Raw genomic sequence first — 19,031 nt, 5'->3', positions numbered from 1 at the left:
AATACCTTACTTGGTATGGTTTTAATTTTTACATTTTGATATCAGTTATATTACTTTAAATAATATTATTATACTATTTAAATTAAAGTTCTAACTTCTAATATGTAATTTTTATATTGTATTTAAATTTTAATGAACATGGCGTTATTTGGAAGTACATTATCCTCACTTAGAACATGGCGTTATTTGGAAGTACATTATCCTCACTTATATTGGTCTCCATGAGCTCCTCATTGTTTAGATTTGACGGTTGAAGATTTCATTAAACTTCCTCACTTGAAGAATGTATATGAAAGGGAATAATGGTTCATGGATATTATATATATATATATATATATATATATATATATATATATATATATATATATATATAGTATAACTAACGCACGTACAACAATTTTTCTTTTGAGTTTGTCGCCCTTTTGAGGCTTGAATCAACACACTGATTCAATAAGCCAACTCTCGTTCCCCCGTGTTTAGGTATTTAGTGGATTATCAACTTCAAAGGGCCAACCAAACCCACGCACACTTGCAGAAAGTAAGCAACACAATAGTTTATGGGCTATTGCCCAACCTTGGCATTCATCCACAATCAAGTAAGCAACACAATAGTTTATGGGCTATTGCCCAACCTTTGCATTCATCCACAATCAGAATACAATAGGAAGCCAAGGTTTGCGTACACCAAAGGCTCACGGTCGTGAATATGCCCTTGTGCAACTCATGGCAATGCATATAAACAAAAATACAATGCAATTAAACCAAACTAACTACTTGGGCAACCTGTCTTGTCAGAATTTGGACAAGTGTAACTGTCATGCTAACTGCCCTGCTGCATGCATGGATGACAAGTGTTTCTGATCCTTGCATGCACACTATCCAACTGTCACATATTTTGAATGTTGCCAAGTGTCCAAACTCGAATTGCAATAATTCCAAACCTTCTGAAAAAGATCCCCACGTGTCCAACAATTAGTCAACTCAAATTGGCTTGACTTGCCCAACCAAGCTCAACATGCCAACTTCATATTGCATCAAACACATCCACCTAATGTGTAAACTTTTTTATACACTTCGTCAACTCAAATATGCATTATGTAGAACATAACTAAGTATTAGGCATGCCCCAAGTTTTAAACGTGATGAGAAAATTCAGGAGACAGAAAGATATGGTTACAGCCAGAAAAACTCGTTTTACAACAATTTTTTTTACTTTAAAGTGGTTTCAAAAGCACAAGGCGAGTTTGAGAAAAAAAATTATATTTGATAAATGGATCACTACTTGATTTGCAAAAGAAGCACTATGTAAACGGCAAAATAGGTTATAATAATGTCTTCATTTTGGAATATGGTCGTTTATGTTGTTGAAGTGGGGTCCTATGGTGAAAGTTTTTTGATTGGTCGATAGAGAAAAAAAAGCCTGGCTATATTTATGAGGCAATGGATCAAGTTAAAGAAATTATTGCTAACTAATTTGATCACAAGGAGAATAAGTATAAAAATATTTTTGATATAATTGATCATAGGTGGACGATACAACTCCATCGACCTTTACATGTTGCTAAGCATTTCTTAAACCCGGAGTTCTTCTATTTGGATTCTAATATAGAAAATGACAATAAAGTTGTAATAGATTTGTATAAATGTATCGCTATGATGCGTGAAACTGAGAAGTTACAAGATAAGATCATAGATCGGTTGCTAATGTACAAAATACTGAAGAAATTTTTTGAAGATCCATGGCAGTTAGACAAAGAAACAAAAATCACCATGTAATCAATACTTTTACTTTTATTAATTGATATTTAATAGTTTTAATGTTCAATTTTTAATTTTATTTCAAAATTACCAGCGGAATGGTGGTCGGCTTATGGGTGTTCGACACCCGAATTTCAAGTGTTCGTCTAACCCATCTGATCCTGAACAAAATTGGATCGTGTTTGAACATGTGAATACTAAATATTAGTATTTAATAATATATTAAATAAAGTTATTATTTAAAGCTAAAAATAGTTTATATCAAATATATGCAGCTTCATTCCAAAAGAATAAATAGATTGGAGCAAAAAAAGTTGAACGACTTGGTTTATATCAAGTATAATGAGTCTTTGAGACGTCGATATGATATCGTGATAATATTTCTTCGGCTGATATAGATAATAATAATGAGTGGTTGATGGTACACTAATAATAATAGTGATAGCGAAAATAATCTCGTGTTTGATGATGATAATTTGACTTGGGGTGAAATTTTTACGAACTTCAGAGTTGATGAATATACCTATAATTTTAGATCTCGAAATTCATCATCTGCGAAAGAAGCAACGGCTGGTACAATTATCCGTCTAGATAATCTTGTAATCTAATTTGTTTGCATCACACGTTTATTTCGATATTTCAAAAATATTTTAATAGAATGGTTGAAATTTGTTAAAATATAGATTTAAGGCCCAAATCAGGTTGACGATGGCAACGATCGAGAAAAGGGGCGATTTCTTATTTTTAGATGTCATGAAATTAATAACATTAACATGTCTCTTGTCTCGCTTTTCGAACAATATTACTGTGATTATGCCTTTGATTTTAGCTGGTATATACACTCCGAAGCTCAAATTTTCGGTTTTCGATTTATATTCACACGAACACCCAGTCCTTTATTGCGGCTAGCCATGCTGTGTCCCTTTCGCCCATGGGCCCTTAACTTCGACCAATGTAGCTCATATATTAATTCTAAGAATTTCTTTTATTTTCAAATAAGAAATTGTTAACAAATAAATAATGTTGAAAGATCGTGTTTTTCACACATACAAAAACCGCATGTTAGATTGCTTAATTCTAAAGGATTATTCTCAAGGGGTTATAAAAATTCCAAAGGTTTCAATTAACACAAAAACGTGTTTTGATATCGTCACACTGGTCAATTTTGTTATATAGATATTCTACTTGGGTCATTCACGAAAAAATATTATTTTTTATGTTAAAAGTATTTTTTTATTGTATATATAGACATGATTGACTCGTTTCACGAATAAAATTCATAAAATCGTCTCACATGACTTACTCTTCAATTAATTCCCGCGTCAAAGTGCAAAGAAAATTTTCGCAACGGAAGTTGACGAAAACGCAATTCAGAGTACGTGAGCATTCTAGAATGATTAATTTTCTTTGGCTCAATCAATTCCCTATGTTATAAATCATAACATCTTCTATTATACTATAAATTATAATAAAATACAAAATTTATCTGTCAAATTTCATAGGAAGAACTACCTTCACTATAATAATTTTTATATAAAAAAAATCCATGAATTTTTCATACCCAAATTTAAAACCTATCTTCAAAATCTAATTATTTTTCAAAGTTATATTTCCTTATTAAATTAGATAACTACTGGATTAAAAAATTAATTTGCATAGAAAACTCGATTCAAAAATTTAGAATTTTAAGTTTATTATTTTTAAATAAAATTAAATATTATTTTTGTTCTTAAAAAACATGAAAGCATGTATATAAAATTTCACAGACTACCCACATATTTTTCAAAAAATAATCAAGCAATAATTTTAATATAAAAAATACAATTAAATTGTTTAAATGTTTTTGATAAATCTAATATAATAAATAATTAAATGTTTTTGATAAATCTAATATAATAAATTATGAAGGATGAACAGTAAAAAAAATTGGTGTCACATTGATTTATCAAAATTAGTTAATATGAGATGTTTAGGTTTAATAATATAGTATATAGATTTTAAAAAATGAGAATAACAGATATTTAATGTAGGCAAGATAAACATTCAATTGACAAATCGGCATCCATAATTAATGTTATCACTAATAAGTTTGTTCATTTAATTAAAGAAACCCCACTCCGTCAAAATTCGCACAACCTTCGAACCGACGATGACACGCACAAAACGTCCAAAAGCAAACGTTTAATTTTCCGACCAATCCATATTTAAAAGTATTGCTTCTAATACATATATCCAACCATTTATATTTATTCTTACAGTTCCATGATTTTTATGTAAATCTCATTGACATAAATAACGAGCAATCAACTAATAATGAGTTGGATTAGCCCTCAACAAGGTGTCCACGTTGATGGAATAAGAAAACATATGATCAACTGGTCACATGTTCGATTTTCTACAAATACTATATTGGATGAACTTGTCACATAAAACTTGTCTAAATGTTTTACTTGATTGATGATGTTTGTATACGATTGTTTTTAGCTCGATATTTTATCTAATACACATTTTACAAGTTTTTTCTCAGTTATGAAAAGTAAATAAATAAATAATGAGTTGGATTACTGCCAATATCCAAACTTCGTGTTAATAACACGTTTACGATCGCTAAGTCAATCTCCAACAAGTATGCATTCGGATCTATGAAGATGTATTGATTAATCTGTAAATTTTACATAATGATACTGCGATTTGATTAAAATATATTTCATCAACTCATATTTTGTAATATCTTCTCAATTTTTTTCTGACTGAACACAAATCCATCAACTAGTATGTTAAGAGAAATTTATACATGTTAAAACTCGTGTCTGACCATTTCTTTAAACCAAACCTTTTTTATTTTTACAAACCTAGTTTTAACATATATAATTAAATCCTGATAAAAATAAATATAAAATATAAACTTGAGTAATGAAAAAAAAATTCCTAGAGCTTGAGCACCCGACAAATCCTCGAGCATAGCATAGCAAAACTTGAGGTCGGGTCTCAAATCAAACTTGGTCTAAGAGAATTGTTTTCTTAACAAAGTTAAGATTCACATTCAGAATTCATTACTTGCTTCCCAACTGGATTTGGGTAGCAATACAAAAGAGAGGTTATTCAGCCCTCAAAGGATAAAGATAGTGATAAAACTGGAAGACTGGATTTGAACCATTACTCATACAGCAGAAGGCAATGCAACTCACAAACAAATGAAAGAGACTCTTCAACAAACCGATTCTTCAAACTTCACAAAACACAAAACATAGATGCTAAACACGTAAAAAGCAATAAAGCTCTTCACACAAGCACTCTGTAATACATACCCGTCATTATGATTCTCTAGTTCCTAGAATCGCAATCTTTTACAATCATCTGCTCAAGTAGTCTTCTCCACATCTGCATTGTACAAAAGGTTAATAGATTAGTCTACTCATTGAATCCACATTATAAACGATAATATCAATTCCTGTGCATTTTCTAAGGAGCTATCTTCTCCAACTTGTCTAGGTATGATTTGAACCAACCATCGATGGAGGTCAGGTTGATCCTGCTAACGTAATTCTTCCAACTATATGAAAGTCAAAATGTAAAAAGTAATCGATATTGAGACTGGTTAACAGCAGTTGCACTTCTAGACAGTGGTATCTTTCCCCTGAACGCAAATAGTCAATAAAATATTTGCGGCTATCACCTTCTGTCAAAGAATTTTCTTATGGCCTAGAACAGTTCCACAGTACAACTATTCAATTTGCTTCAGCCATTTATTTATATTGGACAATGTGATATATATGAATGGCTGTGAGATCAAATGCTAGCGTATACTTTGATGCGTTGGTATAATAAAATACATATGTCACATATAGTTTGTCAGTACATTTGTCACGTCCCGAGCCCGGGCCCACGGCTGCATGAGTGCACAATGGGCCCCTATAGCAACTATTTCGTATTCGTCCTCGCTTTACAAAAATGATTAACCCAAATTGACAATTGCTATAGAAGTCCATTGTAAACTATTATAAACTCATTTTAAATATTTCATTTTTAAGATGCGAGGCATCACAATCATCCCTCCTTCAGAACGTGACGTCCTCGTCGCGACCTAACCCCTCGATCCACCAGCGCCGAGAATCTAGAGGTAGGCTCCTATTGGTTAAAGAGGTGGCTCCCGTGATGTAGCACTTTGTCCCGCAGGTTCAAGAGGGAGCTCTCATGCACGTAGCACTTAGCCCCGCATAGCACATAATTCACGGTGTTTCATGCCGGTGAGCGACTCTGATACCATTCTGTCACGTCCCGAGCCCGGGCCCGCGGCTGCATGACTGCACAATGGACCCCTATAGCAACTATTTCGTATCCGTCCTCGCTTTAAGAAAATGATTAACCCAAGTTGCTATAGAAGTCCATCGTAAGCCATTATAAACTCATTTTAAATATTTCATTTTTAAGATGTGGGACATCACAACATCAGATGGTGACTACCTATTAATACATCGATCATAGACATTTGGAGGATTCTAATGTCATTGAAACATTGCTTCTTTCTTCCCTGTGCTCTTCATCCTCCATTTCTCCTTCAACATTTCAATTTATTGGTGTTAATTGCTCAGATGAAGAATGTCGTTATGATATGAATTTGGATGCATCAGGCTCTAAATAGAAGTAGTGTGTTATGCTCTGACATTATAAAGTTTTTCAATAATTTAAAAAAAAACTTCTGTTATTCATCAATTTTGACAAAACACATGTTGATATCATTCTAATGTCAGTTTCAGCTGAATAGTTCATATGTAGGCAACTCATATTTCATAGAACTGAAGAGGTTATCTTGCTTCGTCAATCATTCCTTGCATTAGTCGTAAAATGGGGAGTGATTTCAAAAAAGTGGCCCACAGATGTCAAACAAAGGATCTTGCACTGTAGAAGCAGCAACTATTAAATACCTCTCGCAAAAGTCAGAAAACTATTTAATTGCATAGCCTAGGAACTTGGTCCTCCTCTAATTTGGTTAATAGCAATATATCGACCTTCCTCTTTTCCCTGAGGAGGTTAACTTATCCGCTAGATTGAAAACCTCCAGCCATCAAATGTAAATTGTTAAGTGTTTTAAGCAAGTTTCATGTCAACTAAAGCGAGGGCCGACAAATTGGTAGCCAATTTCTAAATCTGCCACCTGCTACTTATACATCTACAGGATTGTGAGTTTTTCAAACTACAGCTAATGTAAAAATAAACTACTCTTCCTCAGCTACCAAACCTCATTTCCAACTCAAACAACAATTCAAAGTTTATCCATCCACCATAAAATTTACAGTGCACCTTCGAATTCAAGGGCCAATCATTTATTTATTCATTTAGTTTCTTGGAGGTGAACATCACTAATTTACATACAAAGGGTAAAAAGAATCCAAGCCTACAAACAAAGCACTTTGTCGCCATCTTTATTTCCCTCCCTAACATAATATCATTGAACAAGCTATAAGCTTTGCAGATATGTTATGATCTCAAATAACAGGAAATAAACTTTTTAAGTATTTTGGAAGCAAATAATTGCATTTACTTGGTACCTGCATTCTCATCAGAAGCATCAAGATATATAGGTTCTTCTTCCTCCTGCACTGGATGCAGGCCTGAGCTGTTCCTATCCACCGCGTTCACCAGACCTCCTGTAGCATTAGCGGGATCCCCATCTTTCTCATCTGGAAACCTCACAACTACCACGGGGCAAACACAGTGATGCACACAATAATCACTTACACTACCAAGTCTCCCTTTGGTAGTCCTCCTCGACGCTCCAAATCCCCTACTCCCCATAACCATCGCACTCAACCCTAGCCTCTCCACCTCCAAGCATAGCCTCTCCTTCATATCATGATCCTTCACGATATGGATCTTGAACGGAATACTAGCCTCCAACAGCGGCTGCGCCAGGTTGTTCGCTTTCGTGGTGGTGAAATTATCGAAATCGTCCTCGAGTTGCTGCTGTGATTTCTCGCCGTCGGATTCGACCGACACGTCGGTGGCGCCCCAGTCGGCTCCGTATAGGACGGAGGTTGGTCGGACGTGCAGGAGGATGACGGCATCGCCTGGGCGGAGGTAATTCTGAACAGACCACTTAACGGCAAAGGCGCTCTCGTCGCTGAGATCGACGGCGATCGCGATCTTGCGATTGGCGCCAACGGTTGGGGTGACAGGTGGAAAGCGAGGGGAGGCTGGCTGGTGCAGTGTTGCCGCCGATTCCATGCAGTGAAAAGGTAGTGATCAATTGAACGCCGCCGGAAGTTAAGGGGTGGGAATCAGATGTCTTCGGGTGCACCCAATTGCACAACACACCGAGGAAGACATCAACAGCGATGGATTTTATTATTATGATGAGGGCACCGTTTTTTTTAATAATAATAACAACTTTCCATTCGTGTAAATAAATTAATGACAAAAATTCATGTGTGACGGTCTCACGGATCATATTTGTGAGACGCATCTCTTATTTAGGGTCATCTATGAAAAAGTATTATTTTTTATGTTAAGAGTATTATATTTTATTGTGAATATGGGTAGGGTTGACCTGTCTCACAGATTAAGACAGTCTCACATGAGACCCACGATCATAAATTAAAAGTTACATAGATGTTCGAGTTGATGAAATGGTCACACGTCTAGATTCGCACTAGCGTGAAAACCTGATGCACCAGCGCTCCTGTAATCATAGAGGTGTCAAAATCAAACACGATTCATCAACCCGACACGGTTCAACCCGAAAAAAATAAAGTTTGGGTTTGGGGTTTTCGGGTTCGGGTCAGATCGGGTTGGACCCGATAGCTGACCCGAAAAAAATGATCGGGTTAGGTTGTGTTGGGTTCGACCCGAATTGACCCGAAAATTTAATTTAATTTTTTAAAATAGATAATTAATATATATTGTCTACATTTTTTCTATATTTTATGTCTAAAAAAATATTTATTTTATATTTATATCATAAATTTTCATAATTAATATTTATTTTAAAATTTTTTAATTTTTAAATAATTTGATTTAGTAAATATAATTTATTTTTCTACGATTAAACTTTCAAATTTAAATTATATATAGGAGGGAGATTTTGTTATTATGTGTTTAAATTAAAATATTGTTAATTTTTTTTAATTTTATTTAGTTTTCTTTAAAAAATTCAAAATCGGGCTATACGGATTGATCGGGTTGATTCGGGTTCAGGTTCGGGTTGATAATTTTCGAGTTGTCTCGGGTTCGGGTTGATCAATTTTTGAATAATACTATTGCTCGACCCGACTCGACCCACCTAACTCACCCGAATCGACACCCTTATGTAATGGAGAAATATAGGACTCGCGTGCATCGGCGTGCTACAATACATATTTTTTGTATGGAAATCCTAAAGTAGGATTTTGTTTGTAATTTTTTATATATATACATTGTAGAACATTATATGTGAGGTTATGGTTTTTCTCGTGTCCAAATTGTACCGGAAGTTTAAATTTTTATTTTGACTTTCAAAATTTTCTTTGGACACTCGTATAGTTTAAATATAATAAAAATACATAGTATGTTTATAATTTTTACCTTCAATGAATAATTCGTTCGACTCCAACTATTCTGGTATTGACGGATATAGCTCTTGTTGAATTTTCCTACGAACTTTCTACAAGAACTCATAATCCAGTCCACGACTAGAATATTTGTTCCTCTTCTAACTTGCACTAGAAAGTATAAAAGATATTTTTCACGTTGGAGAGCAAAAATTGAGAGGCGGCTCACAAACCTAAAAGTTTGCAAGGCAGCCGAAAAATTGAGAGCATGTGGAGGAGGATTTTCGAAAAAGATTGAATTTATTTTCTCAAAATTTAATTAACATAAAGTCAACTCCTTGAATTTTCTATATTATAATTTTATATAAATTCAACTCCTTCAATTTATTCTCTCAACGAGAACAAATGATTCAGTGCTTGTGTGACTCTCAATGGTTCAGAAACAGCTAGCCGTAAGTACACAATTCTTTGTGATTCAGGACATTTAATTTATTCGTGCTTACTCTATTTTGTTTCATTTCATGAACCAACATTTGGTCATGAGAATGTCAGAAATCATTTTCTGATTAAATCCATCGAATCATGGTAAAATCGTCTAGCAGTACCGCCCCATGATTCACTGGGTATCATTGATAATGCCTGCAAGAACCAGTCGGTTATGATTAACGTACAGTACGGTCCCTTCATCTCATATATCCCGATCGAATTTGCAATCATTTGTTCATCGAAGGTTGTATATTAGATTCGATAGCTATGTTATACAATCATGAAAAATTCATAGTGTCATTGCATGCACAATTAGAGAACTCTTTCTCTAATGTACATCCCACACACTGACCAGATATTTCATGGACTATTTTTTCGTTAGATCATATGGGATATCCACACCTATAAGTGGGCGGTGAATTCTCGACTACAATACACTGACTCCTACATATGTCGCAATTGCATCCAACCTCGCCACCTTTTGACCCGCGTGGAGTCGGTAAACGAGTAAAGCACAATCCTAATATGCAAAGCCTCGATGTTGCCTCGGGTCGTAAGGACTAATCATGAAATACGGTACACAACATCCCAGATGCTAGACTCATACTCAAGCGGCATTTATCTTTATTTTAGGCGGTTGAATCGACTAGAGACCAATCTAGAATATGCAATGATTACAAATGAGTTTCAAGATCGAATTACGATTCATTTGTATTAAAGTATAATCAAAAACTTTATCTATGCTGATTGCATAGGTATATAGATAAAACAAAATGAAACCTTGAAAAGTTATATTATATTAAAATAAATATTTTTTGTTACACTTGAGTCAATAAATTTCTTAGTCAATTATTGACTTTCAGGACATCTACTATAACATTATCAACGTGATTATTGAGTTTAATACAAAAGATTTGGTGAGTTTTCTCTCAAACTTTTTCAAAACCTCGCTCTATTCAATCATTAAAAGCAAACGCGCTCAAAAAATAGAGTCACACCCTTGATTAGATGAAATAAAGAACGTTCTGATGTCCCAATCTTTTGAAACAATCAATGATTTGTGATATTCATCTCTAAGCTATGAAATATTAGCAACAAATATTCACGACTTATACAATTGAAATTCAGATTAACTTTCAAAGAACTTGTCTTTGACAATTCGTATGAAAACAATCGAACAATGCCACAAAGAATAAATCTTTGATAAGACACTTGATGAATGGTAAAGAGTTTGATTCCCAAATGATATCTTCTCGGATGATCTTGTCTATATACTTATCGTGTTTTTCAAGTTATTATGTTTGAAGATTACTCATTGTTCATCGAATGATAGTGGAAGCGGATTCTCATCTCATAAAATAAATAATGAATAATAATAATAAAATAAAACATTGAACCACTTAATTTTCGTATACAAATAATTTGAGATTTTAAGTTAAAGTAGAAAAAACATACGAATTTGGGTACCTTGTAAGTTGTAGCATAGAATTTTCCACGAATTTGATATTTTTTATGTGGTGGGTTATAGTTAAATTTGGATGAGGTGAAAAGAATTCCTTGTAATCTTGGTTAATTTTGTTTAATGTGTTGATAAAGTTATAGTATTCATATTATATAAATTATGAAAATCAAGTGTTGTTTTAATCAACACATTTGCATTAATGTTTTCATTAGAGAAGGGGAGGTAGTGGAGCTGAAGCCTCTACGAGGATGAATGATGAGTTGTGTTTGCTAGAGCTGCTAAAAAATATTAATTTCATTTATAAATTAATTAATAGTTTAGCATAATTTAGTAAAATGTCAAGTATTTTGAGGGAGAAGTAGAGATAAACTCTTTGATCATAAATTCAATTTCATATTCAGTCTATATGTCATAAAATTGTATTTTTTACTTCCTGATGCACAAATTGTTTTTTTTTTTTAAATTCACTCCATATTTCATATTTTATCACATTTTCCTCTTTAATTCTATTTTATTTCTGTTTTTAATTTTATTTCCTCTATTACATCAATTTTTTCTCTTCCTCAATAATTTCTCACGTAAATCTCTAATTCATCTCCATTGATTTTCATGATATAGTTAATTAGTTACTGTTATTTGATAGAATAATAGCATTAATTAAATATAAGTTGGTATATAGTCTGCATGAATTTGTGGTACTAGATCTTCGATAATGTGGTGTACTTTTGACACAAAATGTGGTACTTTATAAGCTAGATTTTGATACAATGAACACGAACATCTGGTACACCTTAACATATACAACAACAATATCATCTCATGTATATAATTTGTTACAAATGTACGATACCATAACAGTTATATTAAAAAATGTTCAAACTATTTTGTACACAACTTCTATTGTTCTCCTCGGAAAAAAAGTTGATGATAAAAATATTTGAATTGTGGCAACAAGACATCATAAGGTGATAAAATAGTATGGATTGTTTGGTAATTTATGATAAATGGTGAAACTAAAACTTAGTTTTATATCTTATTTCATATCATTGCATTAAATTTGCATATAATACATGATATAGTTACTGTTATTTGATCGAATAAAGGTATTAATTAAATCTAATTTGATATATAGTATGCTTGAATTTGTGGTATTAGATCTTCGATAGTGTTGTACATTTTGAGACAAAACGTGATACTTTATAAACTAGATTTTGGGTTTAGATTGTTTTCCTTTGAAAATAAAAAATAGTATTTACTTAGGAAGGTGAAAGTATGATATTATCTCACTAGGGAGTGAATAGTTAAAATATAATTACTAGGGATTGAACTATAGATAGATTTGAACTTTGGCTTTTTCCCCAATTTACAGCTATTTTGACCATTAATTTGTTCTTAAGATATGTGTGCGAATTTTTTAAAATGTTAAGAACTGATGGTGAAGCGTCCATTTTAAATATTTTACTGGGTGGTTTTGTGAAAGAAAAAAAATTGAAAACATGGCTTTGCAAAAAAATATAGTAAAAGATTTGTTCAAAAAAATAAACGGAAAAACATTTGTGACATTTAAAATAACTAACTTCTGGTATTATGGTTGTTTAAAAAAAAATATTTTTTTGTATTAAGGTCTGTTTATATATATATTAATAAAGTTTTAAAACTTTAATGTAAGTTACATATAGTTCAGCGGACATAATCTTTGTTTATTAGACATATGTTCAATTTCTATTGGGTCTTTTTTTATTTCTTTTATTTATTTATTTTTTTAATTCATATGACCTCCTCAAGTATATTTTAAATACACTTGAGGATGTCATTTTCTTAAAAAAAGAGTTGACCGAGGTTATTTAACCAATTTTCCCTCAACAAAATTGCAGTATAGTATCTCATTTTTTTTTATATTTTGATCATCGTTTAAATATTAATCAAATAAATTATAAAAAATACCGTATAGGCGTGGTGCATTAGGGGGGTGTATTCAATCTAAATTTTTAATGACTTTTATGGAATTTTAAAAGCTAGAGGTATTCAATCTAAACTTTTAATGACTCTATGTATGTTTAGTGGTATTCAACATGGATTTTGGTAGAGTTTTAAAAAGTCACGTGGTATTCAAACTTGACTTTTTAAAACTCTACAAAAGTCAAGAGGTATCCAAAAAATCCATGGATTTTCAAGGATTCTTATTTTATTATTCATGTACAAACCTTGAAGCCTTATGTACAATTGCAGAAAATCTAAAATATTCTTCCACTTATACCAAAGATTTTGATGGACTTTCTTTTTTGAAAAATACGCTATCTCTCTTCTATCTCAAGCCATCTCTAGGGTTCTTCTCTCTCTCAAAAAAATTTCTTCTATTCAAATGTATGATTGGTCAATCTTGAATTTATTATATTGCCAATATTTATGTGTAAAAATAGATAAATTGTTGTTTTTTTCTTGAATCATTATGATTATTGTATTTCATAAATTGTTCATTTTAATAAAATTTTATTATGATCTTATAAAAATATTGTTCATTAATATGTTGAATTGACATAAAGAATTGAAATTTTGATTTCAATAAATTGGATAGTTCATTTATCGTTTATCACAAATTAAATTTATTTAACCTTTAAATAAGTAAAATTTATTTACATTTTCATAAATAAAAAAAAAATTAAAATTTAATAGGTTATACATGTCTAATAATTATTTAAAAGAAATTAATAAAAAAATAAATCACAATTATAAAAGTTTACAAAAGTCTACAAAAATCTTGAAAAAAAATTTATAAAAGTCTATGAAATATGTTTTACAATTCCATGAGAATCTATAAAAGGCAATCAAAATCCATCAACTCCACAAAAGTCCACCTTTTAAAAAAAATCATTAAAAATCATTAAAAGTTTAGATTAAATACACCCTTATATATATATATGTATAAAGGAGCTTAAACGGAGTGGAGGCAGATGCTATGCTATCCTTAGTTATTTTGTTAGATTGATTCCCTTCCTTGGAATATCATTTGCTTCAATCCAAGTTCTACTTTTCCAAAAAAACCCATTTCACATTAACCTTACATTCTTTTTTTTTTCCTTGCCTTAAACTCAATGGATCAGCTAATTTCCTCTGCTTTTATATATATGTCCATCTTGTTTCCCCATGGTATTAACAGAGGTTTCATGACAAGAAATAACCATTCCTTGTCTGTCTTTGTTAATTCATATTTTATCTACCAAAATTTTGTAAGTCATGTCCACCGATCAAGAAATGCCACCGGCTAAAAACGAAATCACCTCGAAAGATTCATCCACCGCTGCCCAAAATCTCACACAAAACACCGCAGCCAATGAACCTGAAACTGGGTCCAAGACAGATTCCGTTTCGAGCGTCCCACAAGTCGAAAACGATACCACGTCCCAAAACAGTACTCTCCCTCCAAACGAAGGGGTAAGCAACCGAAAGGAAGAATCTACTGGAACCTTGAAACAGGGTTCTGCTTCTCATGAAATCAAGCCAGCAGAAAATGAGACCTCAAAAGATTCTGATAATACCAACCAGGCTGCGGAAACCAGCAAACAAGAACCCGATCACACTGAAAACGTTAAAAAGGATGCTGACGATGTCAATACGTCCAAAATTTCATCCCCTCCCAACGACGATCCCACACAAGCTCCATCAATTGGCAAACAAGAAGATGGTGGTACTAAAACTTCAAGTCAGGATTATAATCCAAGTGTCCAAAAGATCCCATCAGCCCAAGACGAAAGTGCATCCCAAAACCCACCACCTCCTGAGGATAATGTTTCAAAAACTACAGAAATCAGAAGCCAGGTAACAGAAGAAACTGAAGCTTCTACACAGGATTCTGCCAGTTTGGCTGGTCCAAGTGTCCAACAGATCCCACCAGTCCAAGATGAAAGTGCATCGCAAAACCTACTACCTCCCCAGGACAATGTTTCACAAACTACAAAAATCAGAAGCCAGGAAACAGAAGATACTGAAGCTTCTAGACAGGATTCTGCCAGTTTGGCTGATCCAAGTGTCCAACAGATCCCACCAGCCGAAGATGAAAGTGCATCGCGAAACCCACTACCTCCCGAGGATAATGATCCACAAACTACAGAAATCAGAAGCCAGGAAATAGAAGATACCGACGCTTCTAGACAGGATTCTGCCACTTTGGCTGGTCCCAGTGTCCAACAGATCCCACCAGCCCAAGATGAAAGTGTATCTCAAAACCCACTACCTCCTGAGAATAACGTTTCACAAACTACGGAAATCAGAAGCAAGGAAACAGAGGATAATGACGCTGCTAGACAGGACTCTTCCCACCGTTAGGCTGATCCCCAACCCGTAGATGCCACACTGGCTGAAAATGAAACCAACTCAAAAGAATCTTCCCCACCGAAGGAGGATGTCACCCAATCTACGCAAACCAGAAATCAAGAAATTGATGCCATTGAAGATCATCCCCGTGAGCAAGATGTAACACCATCTGTAAACGAAGCCACCGCTAGACATGCATCGTCTCCAAACAATATTCCTACGCAGTCAATAGCAACCGGCACACCAGAAAAGGTCCCAAACCAGGATACTGCGACGAAGGCTGCTGATTTCCATCCCCCTGTCAATGAAATCTCTCAAGATGAAAAAGTGAACACGGTAAAACTCTCTTCTTCCCTCCCAACTGGCTCCGGCAATGATGCTGATTCCCGTCCAGAGAAAATCTCACGTTGGAAAACGTTTCGTCGTCTCTTTCACCTTTTCAAAAGAAGCAAAGACTCATCGCCCAAACCATCAGGTGTCAGCCCAACCACCAAATCTGAGACTTCTCCGACAAGTTCGTCTGAAGTTAAAGCTCTTCCAAACTTGATAGCAGCAGATCTTGAGTCTGTCGAGAAGGAAATATTAGCGCTCAAAGGAGTACAACGATCGCCTGACTAGTCTGAATAAAGACGCTCTGGAAGAGTTCTCACAGAAAAAGAGCAATCATAGTGAGTTGAGAAAGTCTATGATCAAATTGAAGCTTCTGATTCCTTCGCAGTCGAACGTTGATTCAGATGCGTTTAAAGATTTACAATTACGACTCAAGGCCAGGGAAAGCATTCCTCCGGATGTGCTTGAAAAAATGCCTCGGTTGCACAAGAATGATATCTTTTACAGCAGTCCAGAGATGAAAGATTTCGAAGTTCTTTACAAAAGGCTCGAGACCTCCAAGTTGAGGATTTGTTTGTTATGTTTTTCTATTTTCCCTGGAAATGAAACGATCCGGAAGAGATTAATGACGCGGTGGTGGGTTGCTGAAGGCCTTTCAAGTGAAGAGGAAGCCGAGCAACACTTTCGTATATTAAGGGAAGAGGGGTTCATTGTTCCCGTCAATAACAACAGAAGCCCTTTTGTTGGGCGTTATCGAATGCATACCCTTTATCAATCTATGCTGAAAATTCTCGCTGAGAAGGCCAAATTCTTTAATTTTGATGAAAAAGGAGAGCCAACTCAAAATTACAAAAACTCTTTTCAGGCCTGCTTGGTGGGGGAAGGATTGCTTTCGTACTGAAGATATGAAAATAGGATCACTGACCGTTGATGATTTGGAGAAAATTCATCTGGTGATGAATGTAAATGAACCAATTCTTGATTTCAAACCTAATTGGTTTTCCATGATGAAAAACGTGAATGTGTTGTACTTGGGTAGGTGGCAGGCATCAGATGCGGCTCACATTGAAGTCGAGCAGACAGACTTCTTGGATGGATTGAAGAATATAAATTCCATAAAGTTTTTAAGCCTTCAAGGAATTTCGAATATCATAACACTTGCTGAATCTATCTTGGCTCTCAAAAGACTCGAGTTCTTGGATCTAAGAGCCTGCCACAACCTTGAGGCAATTCCATCACGAATAGGATCCCTTACATGCCTAACACATTTGGATATTTCCGAGTGTTATTTGCTGGATCACATGCCCAAGAGTCTTTCAGAGCTAAAGAATCTGAGGGTATTTAAGGGGTTTGTTGTCAAAGGGAGAAACTCCAAAAACTCGTGCACCCTTGCTGATTTGAAGGAGCTGAAAAACTTAACCAAATTGTGCATCTACACTACTTGGAACCATTTCCCTGATGAAACACAAGTCAGATGTTTGGAAGGTATGACTAAACTTCTCAAGCTAACTATTGCTTGGGGAGGAGAAGCCTTAAAAGCAGAAACAGGAGGCGACACCTCCAACCCTTCAGAAGTTGGAGGAGAAACCTCAAAAGCAAAAATAGAAGGTGGCACCTCCAACCCTTCAGAAGCTGGAGAAGACGCATCAAAAGGAAAAAAAGCCTCCAAACTTCCTTCCCAACTGGCGAAACTGGATCTCAAGTGCTTTCCACTGAAAGCCACTCCAAGTTGGCTGGATATTGCGAATTTGGAGAACTTGAGGAAACTCTACATCAGAGGTGGGAGATTTTCTGATTTAGGTCAGTATCAGTGCACTGATAGTTCAGATACATCGCCACACAAGAAGGATGTGTGGAAGGTAAAAGTGTTGCGTCTCAAGTACTTATCCAATCTAGAAATGGAGTGGAGACAGCTCCATGAGCTGTTTCCTGATTTAATGTACTTGGAGAAAATCAGTTGCCCAAAGCTTACATTATTCAACTGCGGTGCCTGTGGGGTGTGGATCAATCCAACAAAATTGAAGGCTTGGGAAAAGGAAGTTCAAGTTGATGCAGCCACAGAAAAACCCAGCGTGGGCTGATTGACCCCCCTAGCTAGCTCACTTGAAAATATTTAAACGTTCTATGTCAACAATCTGCGTCTGTTTGCGAGATTGTTATATATCTTCATGAATGTGTGAACTTTATTGTATTGTAAATTATATGTATGTATGATTGTAAATGTGCTTCACGAGTACTGAGTGTATATATGAATTGCATGCCTCTATATGCATATGCGTTGTTAAAACAAGTGCTAGCGAGCCAACTTGTAATTTGGATTTTATAGACTTTTGCATAAAAACAATCTTTATTTTCATAATATTTTACGATTTTATCTAATTATGACATTTAATTTATCTGTATACACAGCAAGATACATAGATAAAGTACTTGAATATACATTTTCTCGACAAAAGATAATGAAAATCATTAGGAAGCGTATTGTATATTATAAACTGGTTTATAGTCGATTCAACAACCTAATATAAAAATAAAGATCGCTCAAGTTTAATACTAGCATATGTGATGTAAATTGTTTTAAAACATCATATGAATGTTTAAATCATACGACATCCAGGAATATTTTCAAAGTTAAAGCAAAAAAAAAAAATTAAAATTCTCGTTGTTATTTGAATGCGAGAAAACAGTACACCAACGTATATATGTGTGTGTACGCTGTCACGCACGCACGCGAGTTAACAGTTTGCGCTGTCGTTCGGAACCTGCTCATTCGTCTTGCACTGCCTACGTTATCGCATAAACCTAGAAAAGTTGTCATTTACATAAATTTCAGTATGAATAAAGTCTGAAAACCTATTTTATAGATCTCATTATCAATATTTGAAACAAAATTAGTAAACCGTAAGATCACATATTGTGCATATTTGGTGTATTGGATTTACAAATGTATGAAAAGTTTTATTAAACTCTTCAAATTCATCTTATAGTTACGTGCACTCCTCGATTCTTCTAATATGATCGTATTTTATTATATTATTAACGTATTAAAATAATTAATTGTTGATTTACTTCACCAAAATAAATTATTAAACTTTTACTTTCAATTCTTAATCAGATAAAGGATATACAAATATGTTATAACTAAACTCCGTATCATT

General features: G+C 34.0%; 1 protein-coding gene and 1 pseudogene across 1 annotated transcript; one reads left to right on the top strand and one right to left on the bottom strand.

Annotated features, from left to right (window-relative positions):
* Positions 1–4,887: 4,887 nt before the first annotated feature.
* Positions 4,888–8,125, bottom strand: LOC140838800 (universal stress protein PHOS32-like). Its single transcript, XM_073205363.1, has 2 exons — positions 7,308–8,125; positions 4,888–5,139 (listed from the first exon to the last, which is right to left on the bottom strand). The coding sequence occupies exons 1-2, from the start codon at positions 7,981–7,983 to the stop codon at positions 5,120–5,122; spliced, it is 696 nt and encodes a 231-aa protein (XP_073061464.1). The 5' UTR covers positions 7,984–8,125; the 3' UTR covers positions 4,888–5,119.
* Positions 8,126–16,226: 8,101 nt separating this feature from the next.
* On the top strand, positions 16,227–18,160 carry LOC140838799 (disease resistance RPP13-like protein 4; annotated as a pseudogene).
* The last annotated feature ends 871 nt before the right edge of the window (positions 18,161–19,031 follow it).

The sequence above is a fragment of the Primulina eburnea genome, chromosome 8 (genome assembly GCF_022965805.1).
Source record: "Primulina eburnea isolate SZY01 chromosome 8, ASM2296580v1, whole genome shotgun sequence".
Classification (NCBI taxonomy): Eukaryota; Viridiplantae; Streptophyta; class Magnoliopsida; order Lamiales; family Gesneriaceae; genus Primulina; species Primulina eburnea.
Note: the sequence above shows the minus strand (reverse complement) of the source record. Positions and strands in the feature narration are given on the sequence as shown.